Here is a 27,837-nt window from a genome sequence, read left to right on the forward strand (position 1 = left end):
CGGAAGATGGTGGTGAAGAGACAGGGATGAAATGTAAAACATTTCGGACCTTGATGGCGTCAGAAACCACTCAGGTCACTTCACCTGTGCCTCAGCTCAGCCTCTTGTAAGATGCCATCAATGCTTTCCTTGTGGAAGTGGCTTAATGTTTTAATCACCTTTATCTCAGGGTTTGCATTTAATAAATGGTCAGGGAGTTAAGTAACAACATCAGTGACAGTGTTATCAAATCAGTGGTGCACTTTTCTGTAGAATTTGGCACTTTTCAAAGGAGGAAAATAGAGAGGCTGCTTTGAGCTCAGCCTTGATTCACCTTTGTCCTCAGCTCTCCCTCTCATCAATGCTGTAGAGGCCCTGCCTGATCTGGGCTAAGATCCCAGACTGAAAATCTCTGAGCAAAGCTGCTTTGCTTGTTACTTTGAAGATCTCTCAAGAGCAAGGCTCTTTTTCTGCTGCCTTATATTTGTTCAACATGCTTATTATTTAATCAAGAGGGTCTTTTTCTACATCTTAGCATACTCAGAAGTGTGCTCCCATTTCCTCCCTTCACTTTAAGCACATGGAGTTATTGCTGTAGTCATTAACTTGTTAATGGCTTCTGCAGGACAAGGAACTTCATCTGCCACCTCTTTCACTGAGGAGGTGCTGTGTGGAACCTGCCTTGGGCTTGAAGGTCTTGGGGTACTCCCAACTCATACCCCAGCACCCCTCTGAGTGGCTGAGGCTTCCTACACTCTGGGATCCCCCAGCAAAGTGCCATGGTGGTCTGAAAATCTGGGTGCCTCCTCCCTACAAAAGCAACTCTCACACCCCAGTTTCTCCCTCTGTTCATTACAGGTCCTGGTGAGCAGCTCCTACCGTGTAAGATACCTGTGTGCCTTGCAGATATTTCCTCTCCCTGAAGTTTCTATTTCTCACCTTACGCAATAGCACCATATAAACCCATATTTTATGGCCCACAGACCATATAAGTCATACTTTCCTGGCTACAGAGCTGTCATCCACCACAGTAGTCACGAGTGAGAATCACACCCTGTTTTCAGGATAGACAGGAGTTGCCTCATGTCCCCAGCCCTGCCAGTGAGGCCAGACCAGGCTACAGCAAACCTGCATGGAGGAGAGAAACGCGTTACGGCAAAATAGCTCTGCCCAGAGCATCCCTCAGTGAGTGCTGCTGTGGGAGCTTACACCTACCACCCGCCGCCGGCTTTCTCAGCCCACCCATCCCAGTGGTGAGTACCTACACTGTCATGGTTTGAGCTCAGCCGGCAACCCAGAACCACACAGCCCTCGCCCACTCCCCCTTCCTCCTCTCCCCACTCCCGGAGGGATGAGGAGGAGAATTGAAAGAGCATCACTCCCATGGGTTGAGATAAGAACAGTCCAGTAACTAAGGTATAACACAAACCACTGCTGCTACCACCAATAATAATAATGATAAGGGAAATAACAAGGGAAGAGAATACAACCGCTCACCACCCACTGACCAATACCCAGCCCAACCAAGCAGTGAACTCACCCTTCCAGATAACTGCCCCCAGTTGCTATACCAGGCATGACATGCTGTGGTATGGAATACCCCTCTGGCTAGTTTAGGTCAGGTGTCCTGTCTCTGCTTCCTCCCGGCTTCCCCTCCTCCCTGGCAGAGCATGAGACTCAGAAAGTCCTTGGTCAGAGTAAACATTACTGAGCAACAACTAAAAACATCGGTGTTATCAGCACTGTTCCCAGGCTGAAAGTCAAAAACACAGCACTGCACCAGCTACTAAGAAGGAGAAAAATGACTGCTACTGCTGAACCCAGGACACACAACAAGAGAGTGCAGGCCTCTCCCACCAAAACTTCCCTTTCAGCACTTCCTGCGAGCTAAGGGTACACACTTTCTCACTGCAACATGGCCTTGGCCAGTGCGGTGTTAGCCAGGTCACCTTTACAGACAAAATCTGCCTTTGCCACGGGTGTGAAGCAAGCAGCACACTACCCAAAAGCGTTGTCTACCTCCCCTCCTCCCTAAGATGGTGGTACACTTAATGAGCTACATGGTCTGTAAACAAAGCAATCAAACAGCAGCTTCTGAGTAAGTTCCTTGTGGCACGAATATATTGGCAGGTGTATGTGTTTTTTTTAATCCTCTTGCCATAGTGAGAGGATAAAATTCCCAACACAAACAGCAACTCTGCAGCAAGAATCTGACATAATTACAGTAATTATATTGTCTCCCCACTCTCTTGTATATCAGTGACAGTGTGTATTTAATGAGCTCTTTTGTGTTCAGCAGGTTGCTCCCAGCCACTCAGATTTGCAACTGCAATGCAGAGCTATCTTAAAATAACACTAACACCTTTTTTGGGGGACACAGTGGGTCTGTTGGAGCAGGATCTGACTCTGCACATCCCTTCTGGTACCACTGGAAAGCACAGGTAGGCTTCAGAGAAAGCCCCTGTACAGGTCTGATTTGCCCTGGTGAGTAAAATGTTGTCAGTTCTGCCCGACTGAGCTGGATGTGGTCAACGTGAGCACTGTCAGGACACAACTTGCTTGTAGCCTTGTGTCTCAGCCCACAGTGGTTTATATTGTACAGTCTAATTCCATGCCCTGTAGGAAAGCCAAGGTTTTCTTTGTCTCTTCACAGTAACCAAATACTTTTGCAGCCCGTGGATGTTCAGAAAACAATCAGCTTTGCCCATGCAGAGGCACCTCTGGAGGCACAACAGGACACGTATGGCAGTGTCTATGCTCTCTGTGCATGGAGCGTGCACCTGGCCTGGGCTGCTCAACACATCCCACACATCCTAATCAATAGAGAGGTCATGGGGATGTGACACATCTGGGCCATCTAAAATTCATCATTCTTCTGCAAAGTGCCTGCTACATTTTCACTCCAGGGGCAGAGTTTATTGGAAGGTGTCCACGCCATCGCAGGGGAGTTGGAACTAGATGATCTTTAAGGTCCCTTCCAACCCAAACCACTCTGTGATTTATCATGTCTATCACTGGGAGCACATGATGAAGCAATCCCCTACCTGGCAGGAAAGCCAGCACAGACTCATGCACTACAACATTTGCACCTGATCTTCACTGCAAACTCAGAAGACCTGTGCCTCCCTGGCTGAGACCCTTGGCTGTGTTCCTTGCTTCAGCCCCATAAACTGTCCTGCTGACAAGCAGGGACTTTGTAAGCCAGCTCTAAAAACAGAAAATGTGTGACACAAGAGGACCACACCACTCCTTTGTACCCAGTGCCCTCCCACATGAGGCTTCCCCCAGCCTTTCCCAGCAGAAGGCTTGGCACAGCTTGGCAGGGACATGCTGGGTACCCCATGGGGCCTGATTAAACCCACAGGCTTGAGTGTGGATGAACAGACCCATGACTAAACCCAATTAAAATCAGCACAGAGTGGCCACTCGATCTGCCTCCTTGCTGCCAGCCCACACCATGTGTGTGCTATACATCTGCCCCTCTGCACTCTCTGCTGCCTGCTGGGCAAGCAGAAAAGCCTCAGAGCTGCAGAACAGCTGGGAATGACAAGCTTTGCTGTGCAGTCCCCTTGTGTTTGCTCACAGACAGAGGAGATCTTGCCTTCCACCTGCCACACATCCCAGGGTGCCTCCATTAGCCCTCACTCTAATGCTGTAAGGGTAGAACAGAGGTGAAGAGCTTAGGGGACATGGACACGCAGCCAGCTGTTCCTGAAAAACAGGAATATCTAAAAAATAATTAGAGAAACAGAGAGAAAAATTATAATTTTAAAGCAATTTGCTTTAAGAAAAAGTGCCACAAACCATCCTCTACCAAAGTAACAGCATGGGTCATCCCACTGATCATTGATCCCCAAAAGCACTGGTCCCGAGCTTCACCTAATGGGTGTCCCAAGGCCTTGCATTGCCTGGAGACTGCTCCTTTTCATCAGCGGGTATCACCTCACAGCTCCTCATCTGCCAGGGACTGCAGCACCAGGGGAAACTTGAGAAATCGTCCTTCTGTGCATGAAGATAAACAACTGGTGAAATCAGATCACTGCATGGAAAGCCTGTGGATGGGCCATAGTTACCTGCAAAGCCTGGGTGCTTCTAGCTCAAGACAAGGAGAGGCATTAATCTGCCTCCTCCTGTGTTTGTGCCTGTCTGAGGCATGCGAGCAGGATGCTTTAAGCTTCACCACTTCTTCTTTTGTTGTGATTCTCAAATGATTTCCCACTGAAAACCAACACGCTTGCTGTTGGCAAGTAGAGGAAATTCAATACGACACGTCTATGTTATCCGATTTCCCATCCCTGTACACTGTTGTATAATTTCACCACCTACTCATTTGTTTTCTTCACACACAGGTGCACTTAGAGAAAATATAATCCATGGAAGAATATTTAGCTAGAGAAAGGTTGTAATCAGCTTTGACAGAAATCAGACAGTTGAAATGCTTTAAAATGTGGTAAGGGAGGAGGAAATGAAATGGAATAATTTCTTTCCCATGAACTTCAGGCACCAAAAAATTTTATGGCAAAACTACAGCATAAGAATGAAAAACTTCACAGGAAACACTGCTCCTGAGCTATTGTACTAAAATAACATGAAAGTCAAAGATCAGATTCATTAGACGTCTTCTCTGTTGTTCCTCCAGCCCGTTTACTGGACCTGGCTGAGAAGCACCAGTAACAGGCTGAGAAGCACCAGTAACAGGCCAGCACCTGGCTCTGCCAGGGGCTCTGCAGGCAGATGGACCTGGTGAAGACAAGTCCATAATTACGTGATGCAGAAATGCAGACTCTGTCCTCCATTTCATATGCCACACCAATGAATCAGCTCAAGCTTAACAAGAGCACATGGTCACAAGTCTTATGAGGAACATCTGAGGAAACTGGGGTTGTTTAGTCTGTAGAAGAGAAGGCTCAGGGAGGACCTTATTGCTTTCTACAGCTACCTGAAAGGAGAATGAAATGAGGAAGTGTCTGGTCTCTTCTCCCAAGTAACAAGTGATAGGACAAGAGGTAACAGCCTCAAGCTGCACCAAGGGAGGTTTAGATTGAATAATAGGAAAAAATTCTTCACAGAGAGGGTTGTCAGGCATTGGAACAGACTGCCCAGGGAAGTGGTGGAATCATCGTCCCTGGAAGTGTTCAAAAACTGTGTAGATGAGGCCCTCAGTGACATGGTTTAGTGGTGGACTTGGCAGTCCTGGGGTAAAGGTTGAACTTCAGGATCTTAAAGGTCTTTTCCAACCTAGCTGAGTCCATGATTTCTATGTTTCAAAGTGTCAGGACTAGCACTTATATTTCTTTTTTTTTAACTATGTGTAGCTGTTCTAACTACCATATAGGCATTTATGCACATTTCACAGCAGTTTACAACCTAAGACAGTATGCAAATACAGTTAGGAAATCTTAACATATTTTCCAGTTCATTTCAGGATGTTAAACAAAGTCAAATCCAATCTTTCTTCCACTCCTTTGGCACCTCTTTGGAGCAGGACAGTGTGATCAGTCCTCTAATTCAGTAGTTTCACAGTTCATAGTATGTTCACAGAAGCAAGAGAAAGCCAGGCTGGAGAGGTCAGGAGATTGTCCAGGTGAGCAGCCAGGCAGGATTCACCTCTGGCCTAACACATTGTCATCAGATATGTGTCTGTTTGCCGTGTGCTTCTGAAGAGCCTCCTTTTCAATCTCTTCCAGCACTCCACAATCTTTCCTGTTACAGGGTTCCTCCCTAGTGACTAATCTAAATCTTCTTTGATTCAATAAGCCTATTATTTCTTGTTCTAGCCACCACAAACATAAGAGACACTGGAAAGATGAAAGGAATCAATTGTGCTCTTTGTGTTTGGAGACTTGTACTTCAAGTATTCTGTAGGCAAACCTACTCAAACTCCTTCCATTTATCTTCTTATGTTTCTCATTTTCATGTACTTAAGTGCTCTGGTTTTCTAGATTTCTGTTAAATCTCATTGCTCTTCTCTGAACTGTTGCCAGTTTTTCCAGACAAGCATGACATACAGAACTAGACCTGATACTCCAGTTGATGCCTCCCCAGATCTGAACAGAAAGAGGTATTTCATGTTCTGTGGGTGATACAGTTTTTGTAGATCTCACTCATTGTTTCTGTTCATTTTGCAGCATCACTATCTGGTTAGAATGGGTCACAAAATGAATGCCAGCCAACTATTCGACCTTTTTCTGCCAAGCTTTAATTCCTCCCTTTCCTGTTTTGCAAAGTTTGTCAGTTCTGTCCAATACCTCAAGACAGATTTTGAATCCTAAGTCAAAAATCAGGATTATCTATTTGCAGTCTCACCTACCCCAACATACAGTACAGGACTGTTTATTTTTCCTTGCTATATCTCCTGCCTGAAATAAATTACAAAGCAGTCACAAAATCTCTCTTGTACATGTACCCTGCATTCCAACAGTCACTGCTTCTGCTTTCCTTTTTGCTGCTGCTTTCTTTTTTTGCTATACCCCTCCAAAAACAGAAAAGCAAAGACATAGTGTTATTTTCTTATTTGTTTGTTTTAAAAAAAATAACAGTATTTTTACTGTGAGCACTGGTAAGACATAAAACAGTGAAACAGTAGACCATCTTCCCCACAGGGACAGGTATAGGCACCTATGGCATACTTGAAGTGTGTGTGCTGTGAAAGTAATCTCTACACATATAAAGAGATTTTACAGTTTTAAAACTGATTTGTAATTATATTTAAATAGTGCTGTTGAAGTTTGCTATGGAGACCTCAAATATACCATGAGGAAGAGAGAATAGGAAGACCTGCCAAATGCTCCAAGCACAGTTCTTTTCCTCTCTGACTTGTTTTTCATTTTTACATTAGGAAGAGCACAATTTGAACCCGTGTTGCAAACAGCTCTATCTTTAAATCAATGAAAATAAGTGTTTATTTCACATTGTTTAGCATAGTAATTCCTCTTTTTTCATTTTTTTAGATTAGATTATAAAACTCTGGTCTGCTTAATTCAGAGTCCCACAGCTGAGCAAAGCGGCACCCTGGGACTAGATTCAGGGCACCAAAGCCACTGATTCCTATTGTCCTAACTCTGAAAAGTGTTAAGGGATGAAACTGACATTCACAGTGATAAAGTTACTGCAAGCTTTGGTAAATATGCTAAAGTGAAAACAGGGCTGTTCAGCACCTTAATTTCTTATTAAACTAGAGCAAAGAGGGAAATTAAAACAAATTCAAAACATTAATACAGATTTACATTAAAATTCAAGCTATTACAAATCTTCTTAGTTTAAGTCCTTCTGTCATCAGAAAAGGTTATTTATATAATAGCAAATAGAAGTCCCACATTTTAAGGCCCTTTGTCCACCATTACCATTTAAACATTTGTCTCCCTTTTAAGCAAACTGGGGTTAACTTATGCAATAAACCCACTCCATTCAGCCATGTTTGGGTGACATGGTTTAGTGGGATAAATTCTTCACTCTGTCAGAGGGAAGAGACAGACAACTGCCCAATTCTCAGGAGCTTCATGGGGTCCTTCAAAGTATCCACAGGAAAATGATATGCTAATTTGGATAAGGAATTTTGTGGACTTCAATAGGAAAGGAAAAGTTTCTGGTGACTTAAAGAAATTTGTCCCAAACAGGTTTATCTGTAAACATAGTAATAACTCATAGAAGATATCTTGTGCAACAATAGGGGAAAGAAAAAAAAGAGCTTGCATGGAGCAAAAGAGAAAATCCAGGAGAGCAGAGGGAATGACAGAACAAGTTCAGAAATGAAAATGTGCATCAAACAGATGCAATACTTGAAAACACATGAAAATCTTTGAAAGAGACATTTCAGAACGTTATAGTCAGTGAAACACTGAAGCATTTTCAGTCCAAGGAGATGCACATAAATCCTAAAGACAAAGTGCTCTCACAGTGATGTGACTAGTTAGGATTCAGTGAAAAAATACAGCTTCCTACCAGAGAGCCACTTATGACGTGTCTGTTTTCATTTAGACACAGAAATTATTATTTGGCAGCTCTGAAAATATTTTTGCTTCAGGTGCTCTTGAAATAATAAAGTTAGAAAGAACGAAAAGTATGAGATCTGCTGCCCAGCAAACACCAAAGTCCAGAAGAAAGAAACTCTTTTAGACCCTGAAAATTACAATTTTACATTATTTCACTAATTGCTGTGTGCAAAGGAGCCAGTTCATTATAGAGCCACAGATCTTTTCTGTGATTAGAAATAACTGGTGACTTGAAAAAAAATCCACAATCCAACATTGAGCTGAGCAGCAATTGTTTTATGAGCTGAATGAATGACTTCATTTGAAGTCTGGAAGCTCTTGGTGAAATAAATTAGTCCCTGCCATCACTAGTGGGGAGGAATGTTTCCTCCTGTACTAAGAATACAGTGCTTCAGATGTACTGTTCTTCATCTCTTCCATTAATGAGCAATGACCACTTGTCCCCCTCTTCCTCAACAAACCCATTATGTTTCGGCAGCTTGTCTGCCGTCAAGGAAGAGAGAGATACTTGGCTAATCTCATCCCAAGGAGCTGGTCTGGATGAATCCCTCCTCCTATCATCCATTCCAATATGAACACTGATTTGGGAAGGAGTAAGTGGCTTCATGTGGCCTTGAGCTTGTGCTTCATAACTTTCCGTGTCTGGCTTCTTATAACTAAGAAGAGAAAGAGAAAACATATTTACTACCAAACGATGAATGTGTAGACGTGTCTTCACATCAGAACAAATCAGAAACTTCTGATAACCCAAATGTTACTTGCACTTCAGACACAATGTTAATGGCTAAAAGTACCGGTCATACAGCATTAAGACATTTCAACAGTAGAAGAGAGGGACTTTCAAAGTGAGATTCTTTAAGACTTTTTATGAGTTTGCTGAATTATGAAAGGGCTCATAGTAGACAATTGCAGAGGAATGGATTCAATAACCCAAAATCACTTTCCGATTCAATGTATTCTAGGTCAAAAAAAGCCCAGCAATGACAAGTATGCACAGCCTTCTTCACATACATGTATTATCTTGCTCTTTGGAATCTGAAGCTGTGTTCAGCTGATACAAAGCTTCAAAAAAGATTATTGTCCCACAGAGTATACTGTAATACAGCTTCCATAAGCCTGAAGCCAAATATGTTTTGGGGGGTTCTCAATATCTGAACACAGTGGATATTTAATGTAATCAGCACAAAATCAAAAGATCATTAATCCCTTCCATGAAATTTCTCATCCTTTGCATAATTACACACAGAAAAACTTCAGGATTAAAATCCTGTAGTGGTAAGGCTGATTCTGCAAACAGACATGAGTATGTATGTAGATTTTATTCTAGATAGCCATCTCATTGAGCATTTGCAGGATCAGAAACATGATGAAGCAACAGATTTTCTATATTAGTTTATACTATACTACACTACACTATACAGAGGATGCCAGCTACCGTAGAAATAGTTGGAGGCTTGGACTAATTTCAGACACTGTGAAAAGTCTTTTTTTTTAAAGGTGGCTACTCACAAAGCTGTTAAAAACAGATTCACTGTAACTGCAACCAAAATGGGCACCCAAAAAATGTAGCATAAAAAAATTACTAGAATTGCTAAGAAATTTTTTTTATAGTTGAGAAACTGTGTCCCTTCCAAAAATACAGAGCAAGATACTTTATCTGTAGCAAGCTGCAAAAGAATAAATACACTGCTTCTCTCTCAGGTGTGGTGTCCCTGCCCATGGCAGGGGGGCTGGAACTAGATGATCTTAAGGTCCTTTCCAACCCCAACTATTCTATGATTCTTTCTCTCTGGCTAGATTAAATAGACCAAAAAAAAAAAAAATCAGGTACAAATCTAAAACACATCTAATGGTACATTATGGAGAACTATCTTTTAAATTATTTTTTTCACTTGATACTCGCAGCAAAAGCAGTGCTGATCATTATTGCACTTCCTATTGAACTAGATTTCCAACACAGTTGTCCGCATGGCATCTGGTGACACTTTTAGCTGCTAGTTAAGGAATGCTCAGTACTGTCTTAGTCCAGGTGTGTTCATAACAGTGACACCCATCTCTTTTGGAGCCAAGGATTAGAAATTACAACCCCAAGCTAAAAGACTGTCACATACTCATATGCAGTCAAAGCCCAAAATAACATTTCACTTGAGGCTCAGCAACAGTGCCGCCTATGGTGTCCCAGTTGATGAGTATAAGAGAACTTGCCATTTCAGCTGCAGGGAAGACAGCACGACAGACACAGAAGAAGCTGCCATTGCAGCTGATCCCATCCAAGGCTGAAGCACAAGGCCAATAGGCATGAACACACCTAGCGAAAAAACATATGGACATGAGTCAGAACCGCCTGTCTCAATACAGACATTTCTGTCCATGCATATCCTAGATCAGCAATTCTACAACATGACTTGCTGAGACCTCCATAAACACAACTGGATTGATATACATATATTCACTTATTTTTAAATATGTCCCTTTCACTGCAGAGGATGACCTTTGCACCAATTCAGCTACAAGACAGGGGCCACAAGGCAAGACTATTTGTCCCTTCCAGCTATTCTGCGCATAGGAAACAAAGCAAAAGCAATAGAAAGACAAGGTAAACGCCCAGGCAAAGCAGGGAGAAGTTAGTCATAAAGAAAAAGAACTCTTGAAGTAAGATTTAAGGATGAATTTGGAGCATACTTAACAGAAGCAGAGAGAATGCAAGTAGTGGGAGAGAAAATGTGTGATTTGGGGCCAATAAAAGAGGAAGCACTAGAAGTGGAATGGTACCTCTGGTTAGAGCTGTGTTTGAATATACAGAAACTAATCCCCAAGTACTGCTGTGTGAAATAAAAGCATGCTTTTAATTTCATCATGTAAGAATTTATTCCCAAGAGTTTACAACTTGTTTTTTTCCAAAACATGTTAAAAAAAAAAAAGTGGTTTTTTTTTTTTTTGGCTTCCTGACAAGGTTTAAATACTCTAGGATTCTCTTTGGTTCTTTGAACAGGAAATCCTGCGAGAGGCACCACAGAACTCAACAGTGCTTCTGTCTTTAATAAACTGAGCTCTGGCAGTCACATACCTGCTGCTATGGGTATTCCAAGCAGATTATAAATTAAGGCGAGAACCAGATTTATTCGTATTCTCCGAACTGTTCTCTTTGATAAGTGAATACTGGCAACTACATCCAGCAAGTCATTCTGCAAGACAGAAGAGCATTGAAAGTTTTCAACATGCAATCTTCCAAATACCAAATCATATATAAGAGTGTCAGTAATAAAAAAGTACAAGCCAAGACTGTAGTGCTCACTCGAATAAGAACAACATCAGCTGCTTCAATTGCAACATCAGTGCCTGTTCCAATTGCAATTCCAACATCGGCCCTGGCTAGTGCAGGAGAATCATTGACTCCATCACCAACCATTGCAACCTTCACCCTCCCATTTTGGAGCTCCTGGACCTTTGCAACCTTGTGAGAAGGAAGAACCTCAGCAAAGACTTTTTTGATCCCAACCTATGTATAAAGAAAGAAACAAAGAAAGAAAGTTGGTGATATGCTTCCATGCTGGAATGAATGTTCTGTTTGAAGGGAAAATGAAGATCAACCAGAGTAATTGTGGTGGAGACAACACTTGCAAGCTACAGGGAAAGCTTAAGAACAACATGCCTTTGGCATAAAAAAAGGACTGATTACACCCCCCTCCATCTTTACTGCAGACATGCTGGCAAACCATACTCTGCTATTAGTGTCATGCCCCACAAGGCATGTAGAAGTAGAGCTTCAGGCTCTACAGCCCTGGCAATAAAGGTTTAATGGTTAGAATAGCCAGTTTTCAGCTACACATGCTGCTTAATGCACCAAAAATTTTCAGTGAAATCACAGAATCATAGAATCATTTAGGTTGGAAAAGACCTTTAAGACCAAAAAGTCCAACCCTTAAGCTGGCAGTGCGAAATCCATCACTAAACCCTGTGCCCAAGTGCCCCATTTACACAACTTTTAAATATCTCCATGGGTGGAGACTCTGCAACTTCCCTGCGCAGCCTCTTCCAATACTCGATGACCCTTTCAGTGAAGAAATTGATCCTAATATCTAATCTAAACCTCCCGTGGCACAACTTGAGACCATTTCCTCTTGTTTTATTTTCTGTTTCTTGGGAGAAGAGATCAACACCCACCTTGCTGCAACCTCCTTTCAGGTAGATGTAGAGAACAATATTTCCCCCTGAGTTACTTCTCCAAATTCACCAAGGTGAACAGAGTTTTAGAAAGTCACCATGTTTTGTTTTGGGTTTTTGCTTTTTGGTTGTTTTTTTTTTCAACACAGAGAAGCAAATACCTGAGTAGCAATGGCTTTTGCAGTTTTCCTGTTGTCCCCCGTTATCAGCACCACATCTATTCCCATGTTTTTCAGTGTGTGCACAGCAAGTGCTGCCTCCTGCTTGACAGTGTCTGCTATTGCAATCATTCCACACAACGTGCCTGCATAAAGAAATGTCCTCTATCAGAGAGAACTGTGGAGGCAAAGTGACAGCAAAAGAACAGGACTTCCCCTCCATCTATCACACCGTGGCATCTTGTCAAATAACACATTCTGGGCAATACTGACACTCATAAGCCTAAAAAACTGTCTACAGTTTTATAGGTTATGAACTCTTTCTTGCACACACATGCATACTTTGTCATTTATCTCTTTCAGATCAAACAGCAAACAAATGTGATACCTGGGCACAGGGAAGAAGGGGAGGAGGGTATCCTTTAAGCGTGCCTGCCTAGCTTTCATGATATAGACAAATACAATAGTGGGCCAGAGAAAGTTCTCATATCTGTGCCCAGGTCAGATGTTGAAGCCACTCCTCCAGGAGGAAGAATATAGAGTATCTGCTTTTATGTCCCCTAATCTTTCAGGGTTGAATCTCTATTATAATTAATTACTTTCCCACACAAGTGTTGTATCTGCCTTCCAATGCATTGATTCAATCGTGCATCCACATTTCCTTTATATGGCTTACAAACTCTCACATTGTTTTATCACTGCATGTTACATTTCAAAAGTAAGCACTTAACTAAGTTTTGTACCCCATATCTCTATTTGCTGTCAATAGCAGCAATAGGAACACCAGCTGTATACCAGGGCCCTTATTTCCATGTTAAGAGGACTTTATTTTGCTGGCCTACTAAGGGAGCCCAGGCAGAGGACATGCAAATGCTTCTCAAAATTGCTCTCTAGGCGCATCAGGAGTATTTATTCAGTAGTTGGATCAGAGGCCCCATTTCCAGATCACAGATGCACTGACAATCTATCATCATTACTGTGGTGTCTCATAGTAAGGTATTGTCTGGGATCTCTTTCTGCTTAGCACAGAACCCCTCTGGCAAAACTCATTTAGTCTAATCTATTATACCTGAATGATGTAATGAGTCATAATGTTTAGTCATGAAACGTTTTGAAATCAGTGATGCAATAGGTTGGCCTGTGATCCTAAGTGATGTCAAGTTAGGGTGGGACATGGCACTGCTTTTCTGAGCAACAGTCCTAGGCACCAGGAGATTCATAAAATAAAATTTAAAAAATTTTAAACTACCCAAAAAAATCTTATAAACACTGTTCTGAGGTGAAAGCTTCTTTTAAGAACACCTTGATACTTGGCAGTTCAGAAGCAGTTCTGCACTAAAAGATTAGTAATTTCTTGACACTAAGCATCAATGAATTGCTCCAGTTTGTTTTTATCCATTCCATGGTAGGATTAACTGTTGTTAGTAAGTCACACCAAAGAAAAGCAGTTACCATCTATAGCCACTAGTACGGCAGTCTGTCCTTTTGTTTCATGATCTGTCATTGCATCATCTATGTCATTTGCAATATGCATGCCATTGCGTCGCATCCACTCACGATTCCCAATCAACACTGAGTATGTGTGAGAAGCTGATGGACCTTTGTGCACAGACAGAAAACAAAATGAGAAACTCAAAAACAGTGAACACAAGCCAGAGATGTTTGAGGATGACAATGTCAGGGTGCATTAGCTAGGAAAACCTCTTCTTCAGGGGTTCTTTTGTGTGCCAGATTGGCATGGTCACACCCTGGACACAAACAGAATTAGTCTTGTTCAAGTGCTGCTATCATGGCCAAACAGAAACGCATGGGCACTACCTGAGACAGCCTCACAAAACTTTTCTCCCTCAAGCCTCAGTCTGTACCTGTTTATACACAGAACTGCATCATGAACTTAATGGAAGTATTTGCGTTTGCCAGTTGGCGTTTTTTTTCTGAGTAAGTGCAGTATTCATGTTTTGTAAAGGCCATGCTGCTTTGTTCTCACAACTAATGGCTTCTTTCAAATATAAAGGCTATTTCTGGTGAGAAAAATGTAGTTTTGCTCTAACAAAGAATGAAACTATACATAGGGCACCTCATTATGAATTCAATCCAACTTCACAAGAGCTGTATGAAGCAGGTGAGAAAATATTACATTAACACCATTCACAAATGGCAGAGTTCTGATGATTAAAGTTCTTATTTCATTTAATTCTTCTAATAGCTTTCTCAAAAAGGTCAGGAGAGCCACAGCTTTCTGAAGAGAACTGATGAGCTTCTTAAGGAAGGCTTTAAATACTTTTCCTTTCCCTCCTACACTACAAAAGTGGCTTCCACAGAGCTTGAAACAAACCCAAATGTATTGGCTTAATCAAAGCCATGAGGCACTGAAACTCAGTTTTCAGATAAATCATGCTTCATTGTGCATCTGCTGAAAAGATTATTATTTTTTTAATTAAGTGCCTTGAGAGATATATGAACAGAAAACAAAAGGTCCAAGTTAATATGGAACTAAAGGGTAGGATATAAAAAGTTGCAGTAAGATATATGCTAAATATATGCTAGAAGTAACTGCTATAAATGGGGAGATAATGCTAATTGGCCAACTTAGCTCTCTGCTGGACAATTCTTCTATCCAAAAGGAACACTGCTGAGTATGCCTTGGGCCTTTGTATTGTATGGACTTTTTGAGTACCTGTCATTGTAGCATCTAAATTCTTATTTCGGTTTCTGAATTGCAGAGAGATTCAGAGTAGGGGAAAGAGAGCTTTGATTTTTGTTAAGGCCCATTTTTGTGCCATGTTCTTTGTCTCTTTCTGCCATAAATCCACCTGTCTGTTGTTCCTAGCCCTATGGGATTGTTTTACAGTTGTCAGCACTGTTGATTGACTAGCTCTCACACTGTGACTGGCAGCCACTTTGGTGGCAGACATACCATGTGATTCTGAGAGCATGACCAGCATATTATCTCCCAGAGGAGCACTGCTGTCCCCACTCCTGTTAGCGTCCAGCTTATCGAGACCCTCCTCGGCCATATCCAGGACAGCCTCCACACCTCCGACCTTGCAGCTGATGCCACAGCCTGGGACTGCCTGGAAGTCGGTGCAGTACCCCAAGCTCTGAGTACCAAGCTCCTGCAGATGTAACCAGAGGTCATAATCAGTCTGTGCTACCCACGTGGGGTACAAATATTAGATAACCCCTGCTGAAAAGAGGCCTCATTTGTCCTCTTGACAATGACTGACTGACTGTAAAGCAGTATGAAGTATCCAGTAGCACAGAAGTTAAAATAAGGATGTTCTGGACATGGTGTGGTTTAGATTTCTAGAAAGCGGCAGCCATGCAGATCACATCCAGGTCTCAGCCCTAGCACCAGCAAACTATAAAGGGCAGCTTTTCCTCATAGCTGAAAGATGAAGTAGTTACACTGGGGGTTCATGGCCTCACACAAGACTAGGAAGTAAAGACAAACACTGTAACCATACAGCCACACAGCTTCTCAAGAGGTGTAACTTCTAATTAACCTAACATACAACTGGCTGTGGGGGATCAGGCCTTTTATATAAGGGCAACAATACAGCAGAAAAACTGTATCATATTCCTAGAGTAATCTGTCTGGATGATAAAGGAACTAGGTCTTTCTGCTGAGTTTAGAGAGAAGCCAGTGAGAACCTTCAAGATGAGAAAAGGGATTACCAGGATCCTATGAATTACCAAAAGAATGAAAAAAAATCATAGAATCATAGAATGGTTTGTGTTGGAAGGAACCTCAAAGACCACCCAGTTCCAACCCCCCTGCCACGGGCAGCAGCACTTTCCACTAGACCAGGTTGTTAAAAGCCCCATCCAGCCTGGCCTTGAATGCTTCCATATATGGGGCAGCCACCATTTCCTTGGGCAACCTGTGCCATCACCTCACCACCCTCACAGTGAAGAATTTTCTCCTAATGTCTAATCTAAATATCCCCTCTTTCAGTTTACAGCCATTATAAAGCTTAAAGCCAAAATATTCATTTATAAACAAGTTATTCTGGGTTGTCTCTGAAAGCTGGAAATACAACTCTGGAAGCTGGAATTTCAGTGATCTTCTTACAACACAGGGATGATAAGGCAGGTGCTAAGAATATTAGCAAACATTGTAATGCTGAGCAGCCTGCAACTCATATAAGCCATGACCCAGTAATAACTGGTGCATGGGATGACTACAGAAGTGTCAGCATACTAAGACAAATTTGAAAACAGAAAATGTAAAATATGAGAAAGGCAACTGAAACATTACCCATATTCTCTTCTTCCTGTTGTTAACTTCTAAATTTTATCACTGAAAGATGTATCACTAGTAAGTTTGATATGTTCTTGCCCATAAATTTTTCCATAAATCAATTAATGACGTGTCTTTGCAAACCAAAATTTTCTATTTAAACCACGCTTCCTATTTTGGTTACTATTTGTGCTTTCATTCTTCCTGAAACATTTGAGGAACACATGCAATATATAAATGACCTTTGAGGATTTGCAAAATTTGCAAAGACTGGAGTAATCTACTAATTCATTTGTGAAACTCACAAGTATCAGTTTAATAGGGAGGATTTAAGGCTTTTTGCCTAATCTATCCAGATAAGCAACCGACTAATAAAAGTGACTAGTCGGGTAACATGAAATGTCACCACACAAATTTGCTTCACGGTGCTGTTTTAAGCGTAAGTATCCCTCCTGCACATACATATTCCACAGTCCTTATTTCCCTACTGGTTCAGGAAAAATGTTGTAAGATCTTGTTTGAGAACTCCACAGCATTATCAGAAAAGCAAAGCTTAGAATATGCTTTCTGCTATTGTCCAGACTAAGATGCACAATCATAAAATCTCCCAGTTTTCCAGTCTGTTACTATTCAGGCAGGCCTGTCCCTCTGGGACTTGCTCATTTTATACAACATTGCTGCATTTGCACAGATGCCTTCAGGCCTTAGTGAATTGGAAAGGTAAGTACCTCTTTGCAGTATTTAGTAACTGCCACTCCTAGAGGATGCTCGCTGCTGGCTTCTGCAGTGCCAACCACTGCCAGTACCTTCTTCAGAGAGAGCACAGCTGTGTCTCCTAGCAAAAGCACCCTCGTGACTTTAGGAACTCCACAGGTGATGGTCCCAGTTTTATCAAACATTATAGTCTTGATCTGCAAGAAATAAAAAAAAATAGGAGTTACTGCCTAAGTCCTGCAAGCATGGAGATGCTCATATGCTTTAGGCACATAGGCACAGGCAAAACCTTAATAATCACTGGATTATACCCACATCAAGACAGGATAAACCTGCAAAAGTAGGGATTCGTGTATGTACCTGGAACTATCTGTACAGTAGGTCTCCTTATGCTTTCTTATTCAATCCCCAAACAGTGATTTCACCAAAGCTACAGCATCATCCTGTACCTATGCCAGGATCTCAGACAACACTTATTACAGGACTTGTACTGTCCTCTGTGTGAGCATGTATGTATCTACATGCAGGATTCACATAATCTGCCTTAATCACTTTTACGACAAGGTAGATGATCAAAGGAGGGCTTTTACAAGTACTGTTCTAAACAATTAACAATAGCACTGGGAAGAGAGGACTCATTAATTTATTTGGTAATAGAGCAGGTGGGAAGAGTGCAAGAAGCTGCAACAAGTTCTGGAAACAACAATCTAACCAAAATCAACCTTGTAATATTCACCAAATTCAGCAATCCCTTCTTGTTAGCCAGCTGAAGGGGTCTTGACAATCGGGAATGAACCAAACAACACAGTACCAAATACAGTGAAACCCAAAGCTAAAGTCAATTCTAACCCTGAAGATAACACAGTACAGAGAAACACACAAACCAGAAAACAAAGTAGTCACTAATTCTATTCCCAGTTATTCCAACCCACCAACTTTGCATAATCCAACAGTTCACCTGATATTCCAAGCCCTGATCCTAGTCTTGCTTAGATGCAAAAGGTAGAAGGTCATGACACTAATCAGCAGTCAGTTTTTGCTTGAGTTTTTTTTTCTCCAGAGAGTTGGGAAAACTTCTGGTCTGTGCTTTATAATGTCCAGCAAGAACAAGAATTACCATACTGTTTAACTTATTCTTAATATCCTTTTCAGTTCAAGGATATTGCTGTTTTCTGTGTGTCTAATCCAGCCTACCATAACATGGTTTAAACACATATTCTTTTGACTGGCTGTGGACATGTCAAACCCGTTCCTCCTTCAATCTCCCCATCTTTTCATCAGTTTCCTTCCTTTGAAGGGCTTTTTCTAACTCCTTTCTATCTTTTTTCTCTGTTCTAAACCAACTTCAAATCATTCAGTTTTTCTCTCACATCCTACGTTTTAAACTGCTGATCATGAACAATATACATTTCATGACAGCCCTCTGAGGAAAGAAGGAGAACACTGGATTAATATTGGGCTCTTTTGCAGAAGAGGTAAAGAGAGTGCAAAATGCAGAAACTTCTGTGATCATGCAGAAGATTAGCAGCCTCACTGTCATGAGATTACAGGAACTGCTGGCTCTCAGCATTTTGCTACGACTGCTTTGAAGAAAGAAGGTCAGATCTGCCTTCTTTCCCCTCATGAGCAGCAGCCAATAGAAAAGAATCGACATTCTTTAGTCTTTTTCTAGACCAGCAGGATTTTCTAGGAAATCCTTGCTGTGTAGCAACAACTGGGTGAGCTGCAAAAGTATAGAATGAACTATTAACCTTGTGTGCCATTTCCAGGGGTTTTCCACCTTTGATGAGGATACCATTCTGTGCAGCAACGCCTGTGCCCACCATCACAGCTGTGGGGGTAGCCAAGCCTAAAGAACACGGGCATGCAATGCTCAGCACAGTGATTGAGGTTTGAAACGCAAACCTCAGTATTAGTTCAGCTTTTGAAACATCTTTGTTCTGATTCTGCAAGAGAGAAGGGGCAGGGGGGAAGAAAGAGATGTATGATTGCTGATAGAAGACCACAGTTGTACAATGAATCATAGTCATTTCAAAAAACACATCTGCATGGAAACCTCCAGAAGAGGAAAGCAATATGTTATTGTTACTGTAACAGTACAAAAAGTTCAATGTTATGAATTGTTTATGGCAATATTTTCTATATGGTTTGCTGCTCAAGCACACTTATGTTTGACTCTGCTCTTGGGCTTCTGGGTGAAAAAATAACTTTCCCTTATAGCTTAATAAAGGACAACCCTATTTCTGGGTACACAGATTCCCCCAGTTCCTGAGCATAGCAAACACACATCCTAAAGATAACAGAAGCTCATCTTTCTAAAGCCAAACCCACTGTCTGCAATCAGGAATAAGGATGTCCAAAAAAATTTAGGCACGATAGAAATGGCTCAGCTCCTTGCAATGCAGCTATAGATAATGTTTAGTCCACAAAGACTGCCAGTAATTTCAGTTTGTAGATACCACATGCAGAACTAAGGGGTAAATGAAAAGATATATTTATACCTGCAGACAGATTTTTATTAGTGTAATTATTTGCTCTGTGTAGAAAACACCATATTGTATAAAAGTATTTACCAAATTGCAACATCAAACCCTACACACAGAAGGTATGTTAATTACACTGGAAGATATTCTAACACCCAAATTCATCTCTTACTGAAATCACTTACAGGAAAATATTTTTGAATAACATCAAAATTTATAAACCCAATTGTGATCCATACTATCAATGTCACTGTTGAAATGATGATGATAAATGGTACAAAATATCCACTAAACTTGTCTGCCAGTTGTTGGATGGGTGCCTATGAGAAAGAAAAAAATAGATATTTGCATGTTTATGGTCAAAACACATAAATGTGCAAAGTTCGTGAAGATGTCTGATTTATAGTCTATCTCATTCTTTTTTGAATTCTGGAGAAACACATAGTTTGCTGAACAAGTAAATATAGCAAAATATAGAATCTTTTTCTCATTTTATCAAAACCTATGAATAAAGTTTTCTTTTATTTTTACCTTTGACATTTGAGCTTCTTCCACTAATTTCACAATCTGTGCCAGAGTGGTATCATTACCAACATGAGTTGCATTAACAAGAACTGAGCCATGTGCATTTATAGAACCAGCAATCACTGTGCTCCCAGGCTTTTTAGTGACTGGCATAGCTTCCCCTAGAAAGAAAACATAAAATAAATAAACAAATGCTTCTAATAACAGTGAATATAGTCCATTAGGCCACAGCTCATCGTATGCTAGCAAAATCCGTATGCTAAGCAATAATGATTAGAAAACTTGTATTATCTGTCTCTACCTAGTCAAGACATGTTAAGTGGTGTAATACTTTTATAAACATTTTTCTAGGTTTGCTTCCAAAGAAAATGCTGTTTCTTTGGTCCTAACTCTCCTGTTCATCACCCCTTAAAAGGGCTAGGAGCAAATTGGTTGTAAAAGGAACTTCTAGGAATTTCTCCAGGTAATGCTTTGCATAGCCATGGGTAGTGGAAATAAAGTTGTAAATCTGTCTTTATTTCTACCACCCTCAGTTTTCAAAGACTAGAAAAGTTGTCTTTGTGGCAAAGCTCCTCTTCTCACACTGCTTCTCAAAAAAAAAAAAAAAAAGAAAAAAAAAAGCTCTATGCAATCTTTATTTTCTTCATTTTTTGGGTTAGTGATAATGACTGGTTCTCTTAAACTAAGGGTGTTCTTGCTCACCAAGCAAAGTAAATACGTAACTAAAACAAGTAACCAATACCAATGTAAAGTTTTCATATCCTTTACTTATTTATGAGAATTGAACAATGCAGTTAATCCTTATTACATTTATAAAATGAAATGAAAATTTCAGAGGCTGTGAAAAAGTCCCAGGACCTTTAATGAGCATCATGTTATGAGGCTTTCTTTCCATCTCTTTGCAGTGGGAGAAGTCCTGTTCAGTGCCCATGCATACACCCCCCGACATCTCAGCAATATTTCCCCATCACCCTTTAGAAGTTATTTGTGAGAAGGTACCATCTCTACAAACACATTCCAGTGGAAATTCCTACAAGATCTTTGGAATAATGACAATAGTATTTAGACTCTACTCATCTAATCAGTAAGTTATTAAAAGTAACAAAACTGAACAGAAATTCCTCAGTTTTTTAGGCTGTGCGCAGACACAGATTTGCCTTCAAGCTCACAAATGCTGGGCGCAGCATCCATTAAGGTGGGAGGTTATGCACACACCAGCTTTTGGGTTGTGTCTGCTCTATTTTCTTGTAAGAAAGAATTCTAGAGCATTCCACTTTTTTGTGTAAGTGTGGAAGTTACCAGTAATGAGAGACTCATCTGCCATAGAAGTGCCTTCAATGACCTTTCCATCCACTGGGAACTTTCCACCAGGAACAACCTTTACGATATCACCCCTTTGAACCAGTTCTACAGCTACCTGCTCCTCCCTACAAAAGACACAAGTAGAACAGGCAGATTATTAACCCATCAAAAAAATAATAATGCTTTCACACTGACTACATCAAGCCTAGTCTTTGCACCAAGGCAGGCTGAAGCGGTTTTGTTTCACAAATATATACCTGATGATAGAGTGATCAGGTCCAAGAGTCACCACAGTGGCTTCTGTGGCTTGAAGAGATATAAGTTTAGCAAGAGCTTCTGAGGTCCTACTCTAAGAAAGAGAGATGAATGTTTAAGATATATTGAGATATATAAATGCTGATGCCTAATTAACAAAATGAATTCTAAATGACCTTGTATAATACAAGCTACAGCAGAAACATCTGACTCAAAATTCCTCTGAAGAGTTTTGTTCTACTCTCATCATAAATACACAGTAATTAATGTGAAGCTGAGTTACCTTTGCTATGTGTTCCAGCCATCTCCCAAGGGCAATGAATACAAACAGCATCGGAGGAGTGTCAAAGAAAGTGATGGGGCTTTTCTCTGCTTTTTCTACTATTGCTACCATGAGGATAACACAGGAATACACATAGGCAGTCGTTGTGGCTAGTACGATGAGCACATCCATATTGGCCATCTTGTGCTTCAGTGACTTGTAAGCTTGTATGTAAAAATACCACCCACCAAGAAACTGTTGGTGCAAGCATGGACAGATTCGTATTTAGATCACAGCAGTGAAAACAAAGAGTACATAATACTGTCTACTGCAGCATTATAAACACATAGTAGGTAAGGAAAAGCATTGCTGTCCCATGCAAATTTTGTATTGACATAACTTCAGTTATCTACTAGCAGACTGACTCCATTGTCACCCTTTCACTTGCCCTTCCTTGTTCTTAAAACAGCTCTGCCAGTTAAATGTCATCCTTTCCCTTAGCAATGCAAGGTAAACAAGGCACTGAAGTTGAAGGTATTTTCCTACAGCTACCAAATTAGTTTGCAGCTGATCAGGTATTTCTTCATTTTAATATTCATAATCTTCATCTTCCCCACTTGGATAATTATCTGATGCAACTTTGTCAGAAGTAAATACTGCAAGCTATTACAGAATGGATGATTTGCAGAAAAGCGCCACTTCGTTCTGCATAGGTGGTACAGATAAGACAGCAGGCCTAATCCACTAAACCCTTCCAGTCTCGTTTTTATCACATCAGATTACATAAATAGGAGATTAATAGAAAGTAAACCCCTATGAAGTCTGTGGACATACCTGAACAAAAGTGCACAGGACAAAGAAGAGAAGATTTAAAACAGATAATCCAGGAATGATGTTCTGTTCCAGCACCATAGACCCATGGTGCTCACCATTAGGTATTATCATATAAATCATTAGGATTAAGACCGGGATACCAAACAGCAGGCTGCACAAGAAAGATTTCCTCCACCTGAAAAGTAGAAGCTGTAAATGCCTGGTTGTCATACACCTCACAATACCAAGGCCTATGCCAACACTATGCTTGCTGTGCCAAACATGGAGTATTAGTAATGTACTAACAGCTTCAGGATATATGGGAAAGAACCAACATTTTGAGACAGTTTCAAGTGTCTGTTATATGTTTAACTGTATAGACTTCTATCAGTTAAAAACCAAAACTAATGAAAGTAACAAAAGTACTTGAACCAAGTAGCAAATAGTAAAATTAAATAAGCTAAATTAACTGGGAAGGGAGAGGGAGTTACAGAAGATGATCTATACACGTTCATTAATGAGAGAGAAAGAGAAATACTTACTGCTGGATTTCCTTTTTATGATCTAGGTTATGTGCATTTGGAACTCTTCTAGCCACAGAAGCATGAAAGCCAATTTCCTTTTTATTGAAAGGGGAGGGAAGATGAGTTAGTTTTGATTAAATTACCCATATTACTTATCACACGCTTAAATGATCCTACTTTTAGAAGAAATGTCAGAAAGGGACACTATTTTGTATTTAATAAATTCCAACTTCTTATTTTTAGATCCTCCCAACATAAGAGGATATTTCAGACAGTACTCAAAATGTGGACTGCAAAGGCTTTTCGATACCTATACATAAACACAGTGTATAGATGCAGTGAATGTCGCAGGTTTCTTAGGCATAGGAACCTCCTACTGACAGCTGGAGTTTCACTGCCCTCCTCCTCCAGGGAAATTTATGACCTTTCATCTCCACCGGAAAACTATGAGAGACTGGAAAAACCACAAAGGAAGGTAAAAGTATACAAGCCACGGGGCTAGTCAATCTTGTGAGCATCTCCTTAACACTGCAGTTGAGTAGGCCAACCTGAAGTTGAACATCAGAGTGGATAGAATTTGTTTAAACCTGTAAAACAACAAACTACAAGGCAAAGCATCCCCAAAACAAATAAAAGCAAATAGCCAGTTTTGACAGATGCTTCAATGTGTTATGGCAGTAGAATCATGCTCCCTCTCCCTAACCCCCACAAAAACCCCAAAGCATACTTGCAAGAATGATACATTTGAACTTCATACCTGCACCATGAGATGCTCCTGCGACAAAATACACTTTAGAGAACTACTTTGCCAGCCTAAACAGTCTAATAGTTAATATTTTAACCACTGCTGCCCCACCAATTCTGTGTCTAAGGGGCTTTTTCCTGCGTAAATACTCTAGAACACAAATGGCAATTTCTGCTGTCCACCTGACTACTCAATCGCATGTTCCTCACACACATGCACTCTTCTGGTGGGACAGAGAAAGAAAAAATTTTGTCCACAACTTGGCCATGGTAATGACAGATTTTGTGATCTGTCCGTTAAGCCAGGATTCTTTTCGTTTAGTGGCTGTATCACAAGTTCTTTCAGTTTAAAAAGTTCTCCTCTGAACTGCTGTGGGAATAAATGCCAATGAAAACAGATGTGTAATACTTGTGGTATGAGCTGTTGTAAAACTCCTTTTACAGCCTCTTTCACTGGCAAGAGAAAGTAGTATTTTTTTCTGAAGTATCAACACTTCACTGAAATGACAGGGAATCAGACACACATGAGTTTATACACAGAATTGCAAAGAATGAATATATGACACTTTTACCAGATATAGATAAGAAAGGTTTGGTTTTGCAGTTTTAAGGGTGTGTTTTCAGAGCAACAACCTGGGTGACTATGCACTATGGTGGAGCACAGCTGCTTCACCACAACAGCATAAAAACATATGGCAATAACTGTCATCTGCAAAAGTCAGTGAAACTTCTCAAATATCAACTGCTTTGTTTCCTTTTTAACTTCACCTTACAACTGTTCTTACATAAAACATTTCTAAAGCCTACCTTAATTATTTTTATAATATCTCGAGGTCCAGTAATCTCAGGATCAAATTGGATGTGAGCTTTGCATGTGGCAAGTGCAACTGAGGCGTATAATATGCCATTTGTTCTCATGAGTTTGGATTCAATATTGTGAACACAAGAAGCACAAGTCATCCCTGTAATCTAAAGAAAAGACAAATTGAGGTACAGTTAGCAGTCCCCAACATTCGTCCAATATTTGTGGATGAATATAAGACTCACCCTCCTGGTGTCACAAAGGTACTACTCAAGCTCTGCTGGTACTGACCCAAGCCCTCAGCATGAAGATTTTTATAGAGCTGTCTTAAATGAAACAATGCTGAGAACATAACTATACACTTTTATCACAAAATTCTGGAAGCAGCAGTTATAGTCACAGCTGTATATTTGTGTAGCAGCACTTGTACACTGCATTAACTGTTACAGTATTGCTAATATAGTTCTGTCAGCAACAATATTAACATTACCAAAATCAAACTCTGCATGTGTGACTTTCTTGCTTACTTAAATTTTCTTGTGGCTTCAATAACACATGTTCCTACTTTCTTCTCTGTTAGCACAACTGTTGACTGTTGCTGTCTTTGAGTAGGTGTGTGTCAGAGACTAAAAATAGACTTTTGAAGGATCTGTCCTTCGTATAAGCAATTTACTAATTTTACCCAAAGTACTCAGACCTCTATACAAAGCCCCAGGTATTATTAACACATATTTGGTGCTACATTCTCAGTTGCTCAGAGTCTGTAGTGTTGACTGAAGTGCCTTCACAGAAAAGTTCAATTTCATTTCTCTTTTCTATGGAAAGCCTATTCAGTACATACAACTGTCACTTTTCATTTCAACACCTTTGGACAGGTTCTTCCAAGACAAATTGATTTTGTCTTTTCAGCAATTAAGAAAAAACAGTGTCACCAGCCAGACTGATCTGCTGTAGCCACAACTCCTTAACCAGAAGCATTTGCAAGAAAATTATTTTTCCAGACCAAACCCAACACATAATTTCAAATATGCATGACTTACTAGAAGCTCCACATTCCCTTCTGTTTCTGCATGATCTTCTATGACAGTAGCACCAAAACCCAAATTCTGGATCAGCTGTGCTATTTCAGGAGGCTGTATCAGTTCTGGCTTGTATTTTATCTCTGCTTTACCTGCCATCAGTGCTACCAACACTGAAACAATCCCTGCAGTGGCAATAATAAAAAATATTAGATAATGTAGCTCCTTTGAGAGGAAAAAAATAAAACATTACCAGTAAATGTCAGCGAGGGCTGTAACAACTTAACAGATGTTATAAGCCTAATGATTTCTCTCTGCCTCCTTCTAGTGTTGTTCCCTAGTCACAACAGCAATTTTTTCCTTGAGATCCAGGCACACTGCAGCTCCCTTCAGCAATGAGAACAGCAACAGTTACACACAGAGGGAGGTGAGCTTTGCTATGATCTAATGAGAAAAAAAAGAAGATGTACAGAAACAACCTTTACACTCATTGCTGCAAGCTCTACCCTGGACTCTCTAAGTTTGGAAAGCCCTAAACAAACCCCACAGCACAATGCTAGGCCTTTATTTATTTTTCCCTTTGAGTCGTTTTTTCATCTTCTTTTTGGGTTTTGGTTTGGCTTTCTTTTGTTTGTTTTTTTTTCTGTTTATCTGGGGGGTTTGGTGGGGGGGGTGTTTGGTTTTTTTGTTTGTTTTTTTTAATAAATCAATACACATAAATCTACATTTAGAATTGAAAAGTGAAACATAAAAATCACAGGCAAAAACAACAGTTCTGGAGTGCTAATGGTTTCTTAGATTTTTAAATCAAGGCAGTGAGACCAGCACTGGGAGACTGAGGGAACAGTAATCAATAAGCAAAATCCTCCAAAGGCATCCCCACACAAATTAAATCAGACATTGCTGGGGCTCATCTGTTCATCTTCTATATGGCCAGAGGAAAGGCAGCTTCAGTGTGCAGACTTCTAACCTAATAAGCTTTGCTGTGCCTAGGTTAATATAATTACCCAGGCACTGGAGCCGTACATTTGCTTATATCTGCTTTTGCAAATGTGACCTGAAGGGTAAGTTTCACATCACAAACATGCCAGAGCTCTCAATAGCTCTGGAAGAGATGGATTGATTTGTAAAGCAATAAAGCCCTGAAAACTAAATGAGAACCATTTTCATGCCTTGAGCCTTAGTTGAAATTTTTATCACATTGCAGCAACTTACTGTTACAGTACAACTATGCCCATTGGGTTCGCACACCAGTGCAGTAGGACAGTTAAACAGTGATACAGTTACATTAGTCCTAAAAGAGAACATTAAGCCTATTTAACCTTCAGATGTTGTACCACAGACTCTTCCATTAATCACATGGAATACCTTTTCCATCCTATAGTCCCTTACAGACTCATTATTGTCATAGAATCATAGAATGCTTTGGGTCAGAAGTGACATTAAAGATAATGTAGTTCCACCCCCTTGCTATGGGCAGGGACACCTTCCACTAGACAAGGTTGCTCAAGGCCCCATCCAACCTGGCCATCAATTAAGATTACAGGAAACTGAAATTTATTACCATCTTGTTTCTGCAAATTCCTCTCAATGGTAGACACACAGGATGCACAGGTCATGCCCGTGATTTGTAAAAAACACTTCGCAGCTGTCGCTCCACTGGGCTGGTTTGGCTCATCAGGATGTGGTCTATCTGGAGCAGCATCTGAGGAACAGCCTTGGAGAGGAGGATCTGGAGCTTGAGGCTGCACAGCAGCTTTGCTGGTGTCAGGCTGGTGCTTATGTTCTCCAGTGGCAGTATCTTGAATAAATGCACAATACACTGAACAAGCACTATTTACAGTGAGATTGGGTGATGC

At 40.7% G+C, this 27,837-nt stretch overlaps 1 protein-coding gene across 12 annotated transcripts in view; it reads right to left on the reverse strand.

Annotated features, from left to right (window-relative positions):
• Window positions 1–8,231: 8,231 nt before the first annotated feature.
• ATP7B (ATPase copper transporting beta) overlaps window positions 8,232–27,837 on the reverse strand; it is a 29,493-nt gene continuing 9,887 nt past the window's right edge. For 7 of the 12 annotated variants that reach the window (XM_061353147.1, XM_061353153.1, XM_061353145.1 and 4 more), the window contains 18 exons: window positions 27,543–27,800; window positions 26,000–26,163; window positions 24,965–25,126; window positions 23,432–23,508; window positions 22,911–23,085; window positions 22,098–22,331; window positions 21,817–21,908; window positions 21,557–21,684; window positions 20,264–20,418; window positions 19,918–20,052; window positions 19,001–19,195; window positions 17,264–17,446; window positions 15,210–15,408; window positions 13,745–13,891; window positions 12,296–12,438; window positions 11,266–11,469; window positions 11,038–11,155; window positions 9,594–10,278 (listed from right to left, as the gene is read on the reverse strand). In XM_061353147.1, the coding sequence (XP_061209131.1) occupies window positions 10,139–10,278; window positions 11,038–11,155; window positions 11,266–11,469; window positions 12,296–12,438; window positions 13,745–13,891; window positions 15,210–15,408; window positions 17,264–17,446; window positions 19,001–19,195; window positions 19,918–20,052; window positions 20,264–20,418; window positions 21,557–21,684; window positions 21,817–21,908; window positions 22,098–22,331; window positions 22,911–23,085; window positions 23,432–23,508; window positions 24,965–25,126; window positions 26,000–26,163; window positions 27,543–27,800 (2,909 nt within the window). In that variant the 3' untranslated portion in view covers window positions 9,594–10,138. Of the gene's footprint in view, window positions 8,627–9,588; window positions 10,279–11,037; window positions 11,156–11,265; window positions 11,470–12,295; window positions 12,439–13,744; window positions 13,892–15,209; window positions 15,409–17,263; window positions 17,447–19,000; window positions 19,196–19,917; window positions 20,053–20,263; window positions 20,419–21,556; window positions 21,685–21,816; window positions 21,909–22,097; window positions 22,332–22,910; window positions 23,086–23,431; window positions 23,509–24,964; window positions 25,127–25,999; window positions 26,164–27,542; window positions 27,801–27,837 lie in introns of those variants that run through there. The other 5 variants (XM_061353154.1, XM_061353155.1, XM_061353146.1 and 2 more) reach the window with 5 other exon arrangements.

Source organism: Neopsephotus bourkii, unplaced genomic scaffold, assembly GCF_033783945.1.
Source record: "Neopsephotus bourkii isolate Nb327-2 ecotype Australia unplaced genomic scaffold, CSIRO-AGI_Nbou_v1 NB_663, whole genome shotgun sequence".
Lineage (NCBI taxonomy): Eukaryota > Metazoa > Chordata > Aves > Psittaciformes > Psittacidae > Neopsephotus > Neopsephotus bourkii.